This window comes from Mya arenaria, chromosome 2 (assembly GCF_026914265.1).
Source record: "Mya arenaria isolate MELC-2E11 chromosome 2, ASM2691426v1".
NCBI lineage: Eukaryota > Metazoa > Mollusca > Bivalvia > Myida > Myidae > Mya > Mya arenaria.
The window spans coordinates 8,377,673-8,391,867 of record NC_069123.1 but is presented as its reverse complement, the minus strand read 5'-3'; the positions used below and the strand labels follow the sequence as shown (position 1 = coordinate 8,391,867).

The 14,195-nt window shown below is 39.4% G+C and overlaps 3 protein-coding genes across 3 annotated transcripts in view; 2 read left to right on the top strand and 1 right to left on the bottom strand.

The window, feature by feature from the left end:
* Positions 1 to 5,615, top strand: part of LOC128221378 (solute carrier family 22 member 4-like) — a 46,872-nt gene extending 41,257 nt beyond the window's left edge. Inside the window, exons 10-13 of the mRNA XM_052929990.1 lie at positions 404 to 486; positions 4,092 to 4,209; positions 5,024 to 5,096; positions 5,287 to 5,615. Coding sequence (XP_052785950.1) covers positions 404 to 486; positions 4,092 to 4,209; positions 5,024 to 5,096; positions 5,287 to 5,484 — 472 coding nt within the window. The 3' untranslated portion in view covers positions 5,485 to 5,615. The remainder of the gene's footprint in view (positions 1 to 403; positions 487 to 4,091; positions 4,210 to 5,023; positions 5,097 to 5,286) is intronic.
* A 2,567-nt stretch (positions 5,616 to 8,182) lies between these two features.
* On the bottom strand, positions 8,183 to 10,894 carry LOC128205873 (uncharacterized). Its single transcript, XM_052907909.1, has 6 exons — positions 10,635 to 10,894; positions 10,245 to 10,392; positions 9,922 to 9,984; positions 9,331 to 9,516; positions 8,748 to 8,864; positions 8,183 to 8,476 (listed from the first exon to the last, which is right to left on the bottom strand). Exons 1-6 carry the CDS (start codon positions 10,892 to 10,894, stop codon positions 8,183 to 8,185), a joined length of 1,068 nt encoding a protein of 355 aa, XP_052763869.1.
* A 226-nt stretch (positions 10,895 to 11,120) lies between these two features.
* On the top strand, positions 11,121 to 12,481 carry LOC128205868 (uncharacterized). Its single transcript, XM_052907896.1, has 4 exons — positions 11,121 to 11,129; positions 11,252 to 11,368; positions 11,684 to 11,998; positions 12,260 to 12,481. Exons 1-4 carry the CDS (start codon positions 11,121 to 11,123, stop codon positions 12,479 to 12,481), a joined length of 663 nt encoding a protein of 220 aa, XP_052763856.1.
* The last annotated feature ends 1,714 nt before the right edge of the window (positions 12,482 to 14,195 follow it).

Sequence of the window (14,195 nt, the reverse complement as noted above, 5' to 3'; positions counted from 1 at the left end):
TATACCATGCCTCGGATTTACCCCGCTGTCCCATTATAAAATTTAAGATACTCACAAAATTTAACTTATAATGTTCACACAAAAAGTCCTTCTGTACCAATGTCTACCCAGTCCCATGCATATAATGACTATACAGTCGAACCCCGTTGGCCCGAATTCCCAGAGACCATCAAAAGTACCGCGAGGCTCGGGGAATTTCTTGCCTTCAATAATAAGAAATCGGTCCTTTAAATCCAGTTCGAACCAACAAGGAAATCGAGCAAAGCGAATTCGAGCCAACGGGATTCGACTGTATTTTGATTAATTTTAGCATTTATCGGTGTGAATGTTACGTGTCAGCGAATCTTTCAAACATCATTCTAAGAATTAGCTACTACACGTATGTATGGTATATTTATTTCAGAATTGGTCGGAAGTTCACGTCAATCATAGCCTACATTGTTTGTCTCGTCGGCGGCCTGGTTGTTACTTTGGTACAGTACATTGGTGAGCAATTGAATATACCTTGAATGTACCTTGAACGTACCTTGATTTATCGGAGTGACATAAGATGAATGAGTGCTCCAAACTTTTAGAGTAATACAAAATACACGAATCTTTATTTAAAGTCGGGTATATATATGCTAACAAGAAACATTAGCTCAATGAGCTATTTTCCGACATGAACAACAAACATAAATAACATATCAAAACAGAACAATGAACTTGTGACCTGGGAAATACTTGTGACCTGGAAAATACTTGTGACCTGGGAAATACTTGTGACCTGGAAATAAATGCATAAAGTATTTAAAAAGATACAATTTTGGAACAGCCATTTCTTAATATATTTATGCATAAAATTACAAAACATTAGATGGATTAGAGCACAGTAAACAGAGATAACATCAATTGTTTTCCCGGCGGTACCGGCAATTCACACGCGCGCGGTTCCTCTTGTACCTCTCGTTGACATTTCACTGTGAAATGATTAGTTTTTTCAAGAGTATAAATTATGGATATTAAGTGTAATCATTTAAAGCATATTAAGTAGCATTATGTACATGGTAATTACAGCATTACAGTGATGTGTGGTTGGTAAAAATGTTATATTTAATTCAGCTTGCTGGATATGTTTAGAAAGTTTTGCTAGGAGGAGGTACTTGATTTATTATGTAATTTAGATACTTCTAGATTTTGCTGATATTATCAGAAACAGAAGCGTACAAAGGCCTGGTTGCTCCTATGATTTGGTCAATCCCTACCTACAGGTAACCATCCAAACCTCTGCCCGGCCACTGTCCTGACAATATCAGCACCTACCACTGTGGAAGAATGTTAATTGAAATGCCAAATCATAACGCCTTAACAAATACTTGCCGAAAACAACACACAAGTAGTTGTATGTGTTTGACATATGTTAATGATATATAAATTTGAAACATTTATGAATAGATATTTTTTGTTTTTTAATTTGATATTTTTTATTCATATTCAAAATGCCCGCTGAAATATTTTCTGGTATTTGAATGCCACATCTTGTCCAGTGGGTGTTGGCCATCCCGTTGAAAACAAAACTACTTTTCCGTGGACACAAAGGATAAGAGAAATTCAGTGAAACACCTTATAATTCTTTTTACTTTTTAAGTAACATGTATATAAAATAATTGAGCATTTACAAGAGGGACCTGTCCAGGTGCGGATCAGCCTTCTAAATTCTAGGTAGTTATGAGAGTACCTTAATTCCTTTGGGAGGCTGTCCATACCTGACTGGCCTCAAAGCGAAAATATTTCTACCCATTCTTAGCTGTTCTTACTGATGACTCATCTACACAGTTTTCATTACTGATATTTAAATTGCATGTCTTAAAAGCTACAAGGTTTTGAACATACTCTGGTGATAAGCCGTACAGACACTTTAAGTTTCAATAGCAATGCATCTTACTCTGCTTACATATAATGTTGGAAATTGAACACTATGAAGAAGACTTTCCTAAGATGAAGTGTAATCATTAAAAAATATAATTGTTCTGTGTTTGTGTTGGTCTTGCTATAAAAATCGAAATAACAAGACAGTAATTGAAATTGGATCTGATACAATATTTAAAGATAATTAGCTTAATATTGATTGTCAAAAATACGCGAAGTCTTTGAAGGATATTCAGTTGCATAGGGTTTTGCTCATTTTACAAATCTGGGCATCAAAATTTGATAAACTATTTACCTCAACGCCTTAAAGCTCTACTTGCTTTTCACAAAATTAGTGTTTTTAAGTATACTGAATTGTTTCATTTCTTTAACAGACTTTGAGCCAACTGAAAGTGCTTGCAACTTGTCAGGGTAAGCCTGCATTTGATTGGAAGTAAACAAGTCTATCGAAATGTTACTTTCTTCTTCAAGGATAGCCAAGTCTGACTCGTTGTGTTCTGTTTGTAAGATAACTGTTTATAAGTTTACTTGCTGGGGCTGAGAGACCGTATGCATTAAGTTGTCTAAGATGAGATCTTGGGACAGGCAGTCAAATGCTTTTGAGAGGTCCATTAGAACTGCACCTATATATTTATTCTCATCAAGGGCCTTTTTCCAGTCTTCTTCAAGCCACAACAGGGTAGTTTTCTTATAAATGTAAATATGTGTAGTGAGTTAAGTGAGTGCTCCAACTTTTGGAATGATCTCATTTTAAATGAGAATGTGTTTAGAAAGTTAAGTGATAGTGCTCCAACATTTTGGAGTGATGTATATTTAAATGTCAATATGTGCAGTAAGTTAAGTGATAGTGCTCCAACAATTTGGAGTGATCTCTTTTAAAAAGTGAATATGTGATGTGAGTTAAGTAAATAATCCAATCTATTGGAGTGATCTCTGTTAAATGTGATCATGTGTAAGACTCTTAAATTGGTAGGAGCTCATGGCGAAATACATTTTATTCATATGAATCACCTTGATATTTTAATCACGACATTGCAGTTTAAAAATATCTAAAAAGAGTCTATAACGTACGAAATTAATCACCAAATGTGTTTGCTTTAAACTCTCAAAGATTGACAGTTTTTTTTCTCTGAATCAGCTTTACAGTCGTAAAACATCCATTTTCGAACGTAAATATAAAAAAAATATGTCTGTTCTTTTGTCAGTAGTCTTATATCACTGGTTTCTAGACATTTACACAAAATTTGGCTCATTCCAAGACAAAAATAAAAAGTGGTCAAATCAATCAATCTACGAAAGTGCAGCTTTTAAAGATTCATGGTACAAAACACATGTTCACATATAAGGGTAGAAACCACCCCGATAGGACAACGACCTATTAGTAGATTTTGTACAAGTGGAACTATTGAAATATCTCTCTTAACATGCCTAACCGTGACGGATTGACGACAGGCTTCATCCTACTGGCCAGCGCGGAGGTTGACGCAGCCTGGGTCCTATGCAGACTATTACAGTGGAACAATACCAAATTGTAACAATGTATTCTCCCACATCAGATAAGTAGATCCAATAATTTAGCTATGCAAGAAATCCTTATCTTGCCCACGGGCGAAGATAAAATGCCCGAATGGAACTTCTTTTTAATGGTCTCCACATTGTAATTACCTCCCTTGTTAAAGACTGTCGTCTGTAGCATTATGGAAACATTTTCTTGTGATAATATTTTGAACGCTAATTAATTATTTCTCTCTTCAAATGTCGCCATAAATCAGTTATCACGCACCTTTCAAGAAATAAAGCTTCACTCTCCTTAGAACTATTTGAAGACCGATTTGACTAATAACATCATCTGAATCACTGCGCGCATATCCATGACAACCACGATTATCGCATATCCATGCGCAATTATTTTTACTAAGCACAAAAGAGGTCCAGCAAAAAATACATTTTTACTTATTTTTGTTTAACTGAGGTGGGAGAAAAAGCATCTACCATAGCCGCTCGTGTAAGATAGGTTCATTCCGCCCCCTCGCGCAGGGTGTATTGCGGAAACTCGGTAAACCTCGTTTCCGCAAAACACCCTACGCTCAGGTCGGGATGAACCTATCTTACACTCTCGGCCATGGAAGATACTAATATTCTCACAACATACAGAACTTTTGAAATATATTTTCTTATTCTAGACACGCCTTACCGTGGCGGATTGACGACAGGTTTTGCCCTCCTGGCCAGCGCGGGAGTGGACGCGGCCTGGGGTCCCATGCAGACCATAACCGTGGAGTTGTACCCGACAGTTGCAAGGTAAATGTATTGACCCTAACTCAACCCTTTTCGTACAGTATTCAATGCTTTCTCGCACCACGTACATCACGTGATGATGTTATCAATCACGTGTTACAACCAAAGGTTAAAAATCTTTATCTTTCAAACTTGAAAACAATATTATTTAATGGAACTTTAATAAAGAATTGGTTCAATACCTGTCAAGGTGCTATTTTTCATATTTATTTATAAACTTTTATTGGATATCTAGCTATTTTCGCATGTGGAGACAGCTATCTACTTTGTAAGTCAAGGGAAATCACTGCGTAAGAGATTGGTTGGATCCATGTATTAACACCCTTGGACAATTGCAATTATATGCATCGGACAAAAGAACATACGTAAAGTTTTTTTTCTCCAAAGGTTATCGACGGGTTATAGTGATATTTCAGGCAAATAGCGCAATGGTACCGACTCAATAAATGTTATTAACTATTTAAGGGACTCGCTCATGTTTTTTGAACAATTCTTTTTTCACGGCAATGCACCTGAACACGCTGATTCTATAATTAAACCTTAATTTAACCTTTAGGCCGCCAGTATCTTGGTTTGAATGATTTACCACACTTTATTTCGTCATAAAAAGAAACGCATTTTACAAAACATGAGCGAGTCCCTTTGATAAATAAGTGTTATTAACTAATAAGAGTGAACACTTTTATATAATAATAAACTTATGAGTTATATAACATGCCATGTTATTTACCTGTTAAAGCAACATTGACAAAAGTGTAAGTATATATATGAATGAAAACATTTGTAAGATGGTCCTGTTCTGTGTTTGTTTTTTCAGAAACACAGCATTTGGTTTTCTCAGTGTTCTTGCCAGGCTAGGTGCTGTCATCGGACCACAATTTGTATATCTTGTGAGTAGAATTTTCCTAAAACATACTCAAAAAAAGGTTCATCCGTTTCAATCATTGTGAAAATCTGAAAAGGCGATTCAATACTTAACAATACGGGTAGAACTCAGGTGATAATTCCAATATCACCGCGTGGAACCATATTTAACCGACAAACAGTTTTTGAAATTATCAATTTCCTGCCTATTTGCAGGAAGAGTTGGTTCCCGGCCTTCTATACATTATGATCGCCCTGCTCTCGTTCCTCTCCATACTGTGTATCGTCTCACTGCCGGAAACCAACCACAGGATGCTGGTTGATCGCCTCGTAGATGACCTTGACCGAGAGCGGAAACAGGAAAAGGATCACGTGGACACTCAAGAGCAGACGACCAATAACAGAATTGTGTGATTTTTTGAAGAAGTTTGATATATGATTTATATTATCAGTAGAAAAGTTTTGTGAAAATATAAGTTATATTTTAGAATGGAAATAAATATGGGAAATTTTAGACTTTAAAAATTAATACAATAGGTTCACCAACGTACCATATGCAATGGCGGCTCCAGGATGGCGCACCGCCCCCGCCCCTCCCCTTCTTCTCACTTAAATCGTCCAAGTTTATTTTTATTTCAATAAAGGAGAAAAAAGAATAAAATACGCCCAAAGTACACCATTTCGGACTTTAAATTGTTAAAATGGGGGCGCAAGGCAAAAGTTAACGCCCTTAAGTTACGCCCACTCTAACATGGAATCCTGGATCTACCCCTGATATGGACTGGTTACACCATAGACAATACACGTTGTTTACCCTCCTCTGGATGACAGGTTGTTTTTAAACGTGAATTTACCACGATCGTTTTTGTAAAAGCGTGTTTGCGATAATTGGTTTTATGATGAAACCAATTTAACTCACCAAACAAATAAATCGTTTGATCATTGTTTGTTATTATTTTATTACCCAACGTAACTGGGAAAGTTTATTTAAACACGCACCTCATATGCACATGTAACTATTTTTTCTGGAACAAAAACCCCGCATATGTTCCAGCTACACGTGCGTTTATTGAGAAACTGAAGGTAAAACGTTAATTGTCAACGTGCATACAAAACGACACTTCAAGTTAAATTTTTAACCATTGGAATGATAAAACATATCTTCTAGCGATAATTTCAGATTATGAAATAATTACGTGCTCTGTGTACCGGTGCGAATGTCCGTAAAATTTTCCTCAGTCGACAAAAGGGAATAACGTCAGTACTTTATAGTCTTTTGTTGAAAAGCGTTACTTGCACTATTCAAAGTCGTGGACTTCAAAGACGATACTTAAGCACATATCAGCATTTGTTGAAGGTTTCCGGCCGTCAGTATCTTAGTTTTAACAATCCAAATGATTTGCCACACTGTATATAGTTATATAAATTAACCAGTGTAATAAATACGAAAGCGCAAATCAAGCGTAACCATATGTACACTTAGTTACATGTAAATGTCTTAAAGCTGTAATCTCAGAGATTGACTGTTTTGACAAACTTTTTTGTCTTGGAATGAGCAAAGTTTTGTGTAAATGTCTCGAAACCAGTGACATAAGACAGCTGACAAAAGACTGCTGACAACAGATCAGTTTATTACATTTACATTCCAAAATTGTTGCTTTAAGGCCAAAAGCGATACTAACGCTATAGGGAAAATGAAATATTTGGCAATTTACCAAAAAATTGAGATCTGTTCTATTGTGAGATATCTATCATGTTTAATGAAAGGAATAAATGCCAAAATCTGTTTATGCTGAGACAAAAACAAAAATATTTGTCAAAACGGTCAGTCTGTTAGAGTGCTGCTTTAAACGGTCATGGCCAACATTTCAGTTTTAATTCGCATGGCGAAAAAAATGTATGGCGACTATGACGTCGACACCAAGGCCTTGACAATATTTCAATTATTTTCTTCGAGACTCGATTTATGAGCTGGGCCATAAATCACTAACCACCTAAGCTGTGCCCATATTCACTAGCATCTTGAGTCTAAGTTTAAGACTCGTATGTGAGCTGAGCCCATATTCATTAACATCCTGAGTCTGAGTTTGAGCTGGGCCCATATTAACTAACCACCTGAGTCTGAGTTTGAGACTCGTATTGTGAGCTGGGCCCATATTCACTAACCACCTGAGTCTGAGTTTGAGACTCGTATTGTGAGCTTGGCCCATATTCACTAGCATCATGAGTTTGAGTTTGATACTCGTTTTGTGATCTGAGCCCTGAGTCTGACTTTGAGGTTGGCCAATATTTACTAGCATCCTGCATCTGAGTTTGAGACTCGTATTGAGAGCTTGGCCCATATTCACTAGCATCCTGATTCTGAGTTTAAGCTAAGCACATATTTATTAACATCCTCAGTCTGAGTTTGAGCTTGGCATATTTACAAGCATCCAGAGTCTGAGGTTGAGCTGAGCTAATATGTACTAGGATCCTGAGTCTGAGTTTGAACTCGTATTGTGAGCTTGGCCAATATTCACTAACATCCGGAGTCTGAGTTGGAGACATGTATTGTGAGCTTGGCCCATATTCACTGGCATCCAGAATCTCATTTGGAGACTCGTATTGTGAGCTGGGTCAATATTCACTAACGTCCTGAGTCTGAGTTTGAGACTCGTATTGAGAGCTAGGCCCATATTCACTAACATCCTGAGTCTGAGTTTGAGACTCGTATTGTGAGCTGGGCCCATATTCACTAACATCCTGAGTCTGAGTTTGAGACATGTATTGTGAGCTTGGCCCATATTCACTGGCATCCAGAATCTCATTTGGAGACTCGTATTGTGAGCTGGGTCAATATTCACTAACGTCCTAAGTCTGAGTTTGAGACTCGTATTGTGAGCTAGGCCCATATTCACTAACCACCTGAGTCTGAGTTTGAGACTCGTATTGTGAGCTGGGCCCATATTCACTAACATCCTGAGTCTGAGTTTGAGACTCGTATTGTGAGCTAGGCCTATATTCACTAACCACATGAGTCTGAGTTTGAGACTCGTATTGTGAGCTGGGCCCTTATTCACTAACATCCTGAGTCTGAGTTTGAGACTCGTATTGTCAGCTGGGCCCATATTAATTAACATCCTGAGTCTGAGTTTGAGCTGGGCCCATATTGACTAACCACCTGAGTCTGAGTTTGAGACTCGTATTGTGAGCTGGGCCCATATTCACTACCCACCTGAGTCTGAGTTTGAGACTCGTATTGTGAGCTTGGCCCATATTCACTATCATCCTGAGTTTGAGTTTGATACTCGTTTTTAGATCTGAGCCCTGAGTCTGACTTTGAGGTTGGCCAATATTTACTAGCATCCTGCATCTGAGTTTGAGACTCGTATTGAGAGCTTGGCCCATATTCACTAGCATCCTGATTCTGAGTTTAAGCTAAGCACATATTTATTAACATCCTCAGTCTGAGTTTGAGCTTGGCATATTTACAAGCATCCAGAGTCTGAGGTTGAGCTAAGCTAATATGTACTAGGATCCTGAGTCTGAGTTTGAAACTCGTATTGTGAGCTTGGCCAATATTCACTAACATCCGGAGTCTGAGTTGGAGACATGTATTGTGAGCTTGGCCCATATTCACTGGCATCCAGAATCTCATTTGGAGACTCGTATTGTGAGCTGGGTCAATATTCACTAACGTCCTGAGTCTGAGTTTGAGACTCGTATTGAGAGCTAGGCCCATATTCACTAACATCCTGAGTCTGAGTTTGAGACTCGTATTGTGAGCTGGGCCCATATTCACTAACATCCTGAGTCTGAGTTTGAGACATGTATTGTGAGCTTGGCCCATATTCACTGGCATCCAGAATCTCATTTGGAGACTCGTATTGTGAGCTGGGTCAATATTCACTAACGTCCTAAGTCTGAGTTTGAGACTCGTATTGTGAGCTAGGCCCATATTCACTAACCACCTGAGTCTGAGTTTGAGACTCTTATTGTGAGCTGGGCCCATATTCACTAACATCCTGAGTCTGAGTTTGAGACTCGTATTGTGAGCTAGGCCTATATTCACTAACCACCTGAGTCTGAGTTTGAGACTCGTGTTGTGAGCTGGGCCCTTATTCATTAACATCCTGAGTCTGAGTTTGAGACTCGTATTGTCAGCTGGGCCCATATTCATTAACATCCTGAGTCTGAGTTTGAGCTGGGCCCATATTAACTAACCACCTGAGTCTGAGTTTGAGACTCGTATTGTGAGCTGGGCCCATATTCACTACCCACCTGAGTCTGAGATTGAGACTCGTATTGTGAGCTTGGCCCATATTCACTAGCATCCTGAGTTTGAGTTTGATACTCGTTTTTAGATCTGAGCCCTGAGTCTGACTTTGAGGTTGGCCAATATTTACTAGCATCCTGCATCTGAGTTTGAGACTCGTATTGAGAGCTTGGCCCATATTCACTAGCATCCTGATTTTGAGTTTTAGCTAAGTACATATTTATTAACATCCTAAGTCTGTGTTTGAGCTTGGCATATTTACAAGCATCCAGAGCCTGAGGTTGAGCTGAGCTAATATGTACTAGTATCCTGAGTCTGAGTTTGAAACTCGTATTGTGAGCTTGGCCAATATTCACTAACATCCGGAGTCTGAGTTAGAGACATGTATTGTGAGCTTGGACCATATTCACTGGCATCCAGAATCTCATTTGGAGACTCGTATTGTGAGCTGGGTCAATATTCACTAACGCCCTGAGTCTGAGTTTGAGACTCGTATTGTGAGCTGGCATATATTCACTTCGATCTTGAGTCTGAAATTGAAACTCGAATTGTGAGCTTGGCCCATATTCACTAGCATTTGGCCCATAATCACTTACATCCTGAATCTGAGGTTTAGACTGGTATTGTGACTTTTGACCATATTTATAAACATCCTGAGTCTGAAATTAAGACTCTTATTGTGAGCTTGGCCCATATTCACTAAGGTCCTGATTCTGAATTTGAGACTCGTATTGTGAGCTGGGCCAATATTTACTAACCTAGTAAGTCTGAGTTTGAGACTCGTATTGTGAGCTGGGCCCATATTAACTAACATCCTGAGTCTGAGCTTTCGACTTCTTTGTGAGCTGGGCCCTTAATCATTAACATCTTGAATCTGTGTTTGAGACTCGAATTGTGAGCTGGGCCCATATTCACTAACATCCTGAGTCTGAGTTTGAGACTCGTATTTCGAGCTGGGACCATATTCACTAACATCCTGAGTCTGAGTCTGAGTTTGAGACTCGTATTGTGAGCTGGGCCCATATTCACTAACATCCTGAGTCTGAGTTTGAGACTCGTATTTCGAGCTGGGACCATATTCACTAACATCCTGAGTCTGAGTTTGAGATTGAGACTCGTTTTGTGAACTAAGACCATATTTATTAACATCCTGAGTCTGATTTTGAGACTCGTATTGTGAGCTGGGTCTTTATTCACAAGCTACATGAGTCTGAGTTTGAGACTCGTATTGTGAGCTGGGCCCATATTTACTAACCACCTGAGTCTGAGTTTTAGACTCCTAATTTGAGCCGGACCAATAATGACTTACATTGTGAGTCTGAGTTTAAGACTCGTATTGTGAGCTGGGCCCTTATTCACTGTCCACCTTAGTCTAAGTTTGGAACTCGAATATCGAGGTGGACCCATATTCACTAAGGTCCTGAATCTGAGTTTGTGACTCGTATTTCGAGCTGGGCTCATATCCACAAACATCCTGCGTCTGAGTTTGAGACTCGCGTTGTGAGCTGGGCCCATATACACTAACATTCTGTGTCTGAGTTTGACGCTCGTATTGTGAGCTGGGCCCATATTCACTAAGGCTCTGAGTCTTCGTTTGAGACTCGTATTATGAGCTGGGCTATATTCACTTACATCCTGAGTCTGAGTTTAAGCTAGTTCCATATTCACAAACAAACTGAGTCTGAGATTAAGACCCGTATTGTAAGCTGGGCCCATATTCATTAACATCCTGTGTCTGAGTTTGAGACTCGAAGTGTGTGCTGAGCCTATAAAAAATTACATCCTCAATCTGAATATGAGACTCGTAAAGAGAGCTTGGCACATATTCACTAACATCCCGAGTCTGAGTTTGAGATTGAGATTCGTATTGTGAGCTGGGCCCATATTCATTACCAAACTAAGATTGAGATTGAGACTCAATCTCAGACTGATGATGTTGGTGAATATAAGCCCAGCTTACAATACGAATTTCAAACTCAGACTCAGGATGTAAGTGAATATGGGCCCAGCTTACAATACGAGTTTCAAACTCAGACTCAGGATGTAAGTAAATATGGGCCCAGCTTACGATACGAGTTTCAAACTCAAACACAGGATGTCAATGAATATGGGCTCAGGTCACACTACGAGTAATAATTACAAACTCATAATGTTAATGTGTATTGGCCCAGCTCGTAATACGAGTCTTGAATAAAGTGTCACAATGTTAGTGAATATGGGCCCAGCTAACAATATGGGTTTTAAACTCAGACTCATGACCTTTGTGATTTTGGGCCAAGCTCACAATACGAGTATCAAACTCAGACTCTCAATTTTAGTGAATATCGGCCCAGCTCACAATATTAGTCTCAAACTCAGACTGAGCCCAGCTCACAATACGAGTCTCAAACTCAGATCCAGTATGTAAGTGAGTTCGGGCCCAGCTCACAGTACGAGTCTCAAACTCAGACGCAGGATTTTAGTGAATATGGGCCCAGCTCACAGTACGAGTCTCAAACTCAGACGCAGGATTTTAGTGAATATGGGCCCAGCTCACAGTACGAGTCTCAAACTCAGACTCAGGATTTTAGTGAATATGGGCCCATCTCACTATTTAATTCTCAAACTCATACTGACAATGTTAGTGAATATGGGCCCAGCTCACAGTACGAGTCTCATTCTCAGACTCAGGATGTTAATAAATATGGGACAAGCTCACAATACGTGTCTTAGACTCAGACTGACGATGTTAGTGAATATGGGCCCAGCTCACAGTACGAGTCTCAAACACAGACCAAGTATGTTAGTGATTAAGTGCCCAGATCACAATTCGAGTCTCAAACTCAGACTTAGGTGGTAAGTGAATATTGGCCCAGCTCACAATACGTGTCTTAGACTCAGACTGACGATGTTAGTGAATATGGGCCCAGATCATAACACGAGTCTCAAACTCAGACCCAGGATGTTACTGAATATGAGCCCAGCTCACAATACGAGTCTCAAAGTCAGACCCAGGATGTTACTGAATATGGGCCCAGATCACAATACGAGTCTCAAACTCAGACTAAGGATGTTAGTGAATATTGGCCCAGCTCACAATACGAGTCTCAAAGTCAGACTAAGGATGTTAGTGAATATGGGCCCAGTCAACAATACGAGTCTCAAAGTCAGACTTAGGATTTTAGTGAATAGCCACAGCTCTTAATAGGAGTATCAAACTTAGACTCAGGTGGTTTGTGATTAAGGGCCCAGCTGACAATACGAGTCTCAAACTCAGACTCTGGATGTTAGTGATTAAGGGCCCAGCTGACAATACGAGTTTTAAACTCAGACTCAGGATGTAAGTGAATATGGGCCAAGCTCACAAAACGGGTCTCAAACTCAGACTCTGGATGTTAGTGAATATGGGTCCAGCTCACAATACGAGTCTCAAACTCAGACTCAGGTGGTTAGTGAATATGGGCCCAGCTGACAATACGAGTCAAACTCAGACTCAGGATGTTAGTGAATATTGGCCAAGCTCACAATACGAGTCTCAAACTCAGACTCTGGATGTTAGTGAATATGAGTCCAGCTCACAATACGAGTCTCAAACTCAGACTCTGGATGTTAGTGAATATGGGCCAAGCTCACAGTACGGGTCTCAAACTCAGACTCTGGATGTTAGTGAATATGGGTCAAGCTCACAATACGAGTCTCAAACTCAGACTCAGGTGGTTAGTGAATATGGGCTAAGCTCACAATACGAGTCTTAGACTCAGACTCAGGACCTTAGTGAATATGAACCCAGCTCACAAAACGGGTCTTAAACTCAGATTCAGGATGTTAGAGAATACGAGCCCAGCTCACAAAACGAGTCTCAAACTCAGACTCAGGATGTTAGAGAATATGGGCCCAGCTCACAATACGTGTCTCAAACTCAGACTCAGGATGTTAGTGAATATGAGCCCAGCTCAAACTCAGAATCAGGATGCTAGTGACTATGAGCACAGCTTAGGTGGTTAGTGATTAATGGCCAAGCTCATAAATCTCTGGTTATGAGACATTTACACAAAACTTTGCTCATTCTAAGACAAAAAAGTTTGTCAAAACAGTCAATCTCTGAGATTACAGCTTTAAGACATTTACATGTAACTAAGTGTACGTATGGTTACGCTTGAAGTGCGCTTTCGTATTTATTACAATGATTAATTTTATAACGATATAAAGTGTTGCAATTCATTTGGACAGATTAAACTAAGCTACTGACGGCTGGAATATTCAACAATTGTTGATGCATGCTTTAGTATCGTCTTTGAAGTCCACGATGTTAGAGTACTGACGTTTTTCCCCTTTGTCAACTGAGGAAATTTTTACGGACATTGTCTCCGTCATGCGGAGCATTTTGTTTCACAATCTAAAATTACCACTAGGAGAATATAAGTATCATCCATGGCCGAGAATGTAAGATAGGTTAATCCCGACCCGAGCGTAGGGTGTTTTGTGGAAACGAGGTTTACCGAGTTTCCGCAAAGCACCCTGCCCGAGGGTTTGGATGAGCGTCTATGTCAGATACTTTTTCTACCACCTCAGTTAAACAAAAGTAAGTAAAGTATTTTTTGCTGGAACTCCTTTGTGCGTAGTGAATATAAATACGTATGGATATGTGATAATTCATGGTTGTCATGGATATGCGCGCAGTGTATCAGTTAATGTTAATAGTCAAATCGGTCTCTAAATAGTTCTGAGGAGAGTGAAGCATTATTTCGTGAAAGGTGCCTGAACACTTTTTAATGGAGATATTTGAAGCAAGAAATAATCTTTTAGCATTCTAAATATAGCCACAAGACAAGGAACAATGATGTTACAGGCGACAGTCTTCGACAAGGGAGGTCATTACAGTGTGATGGCC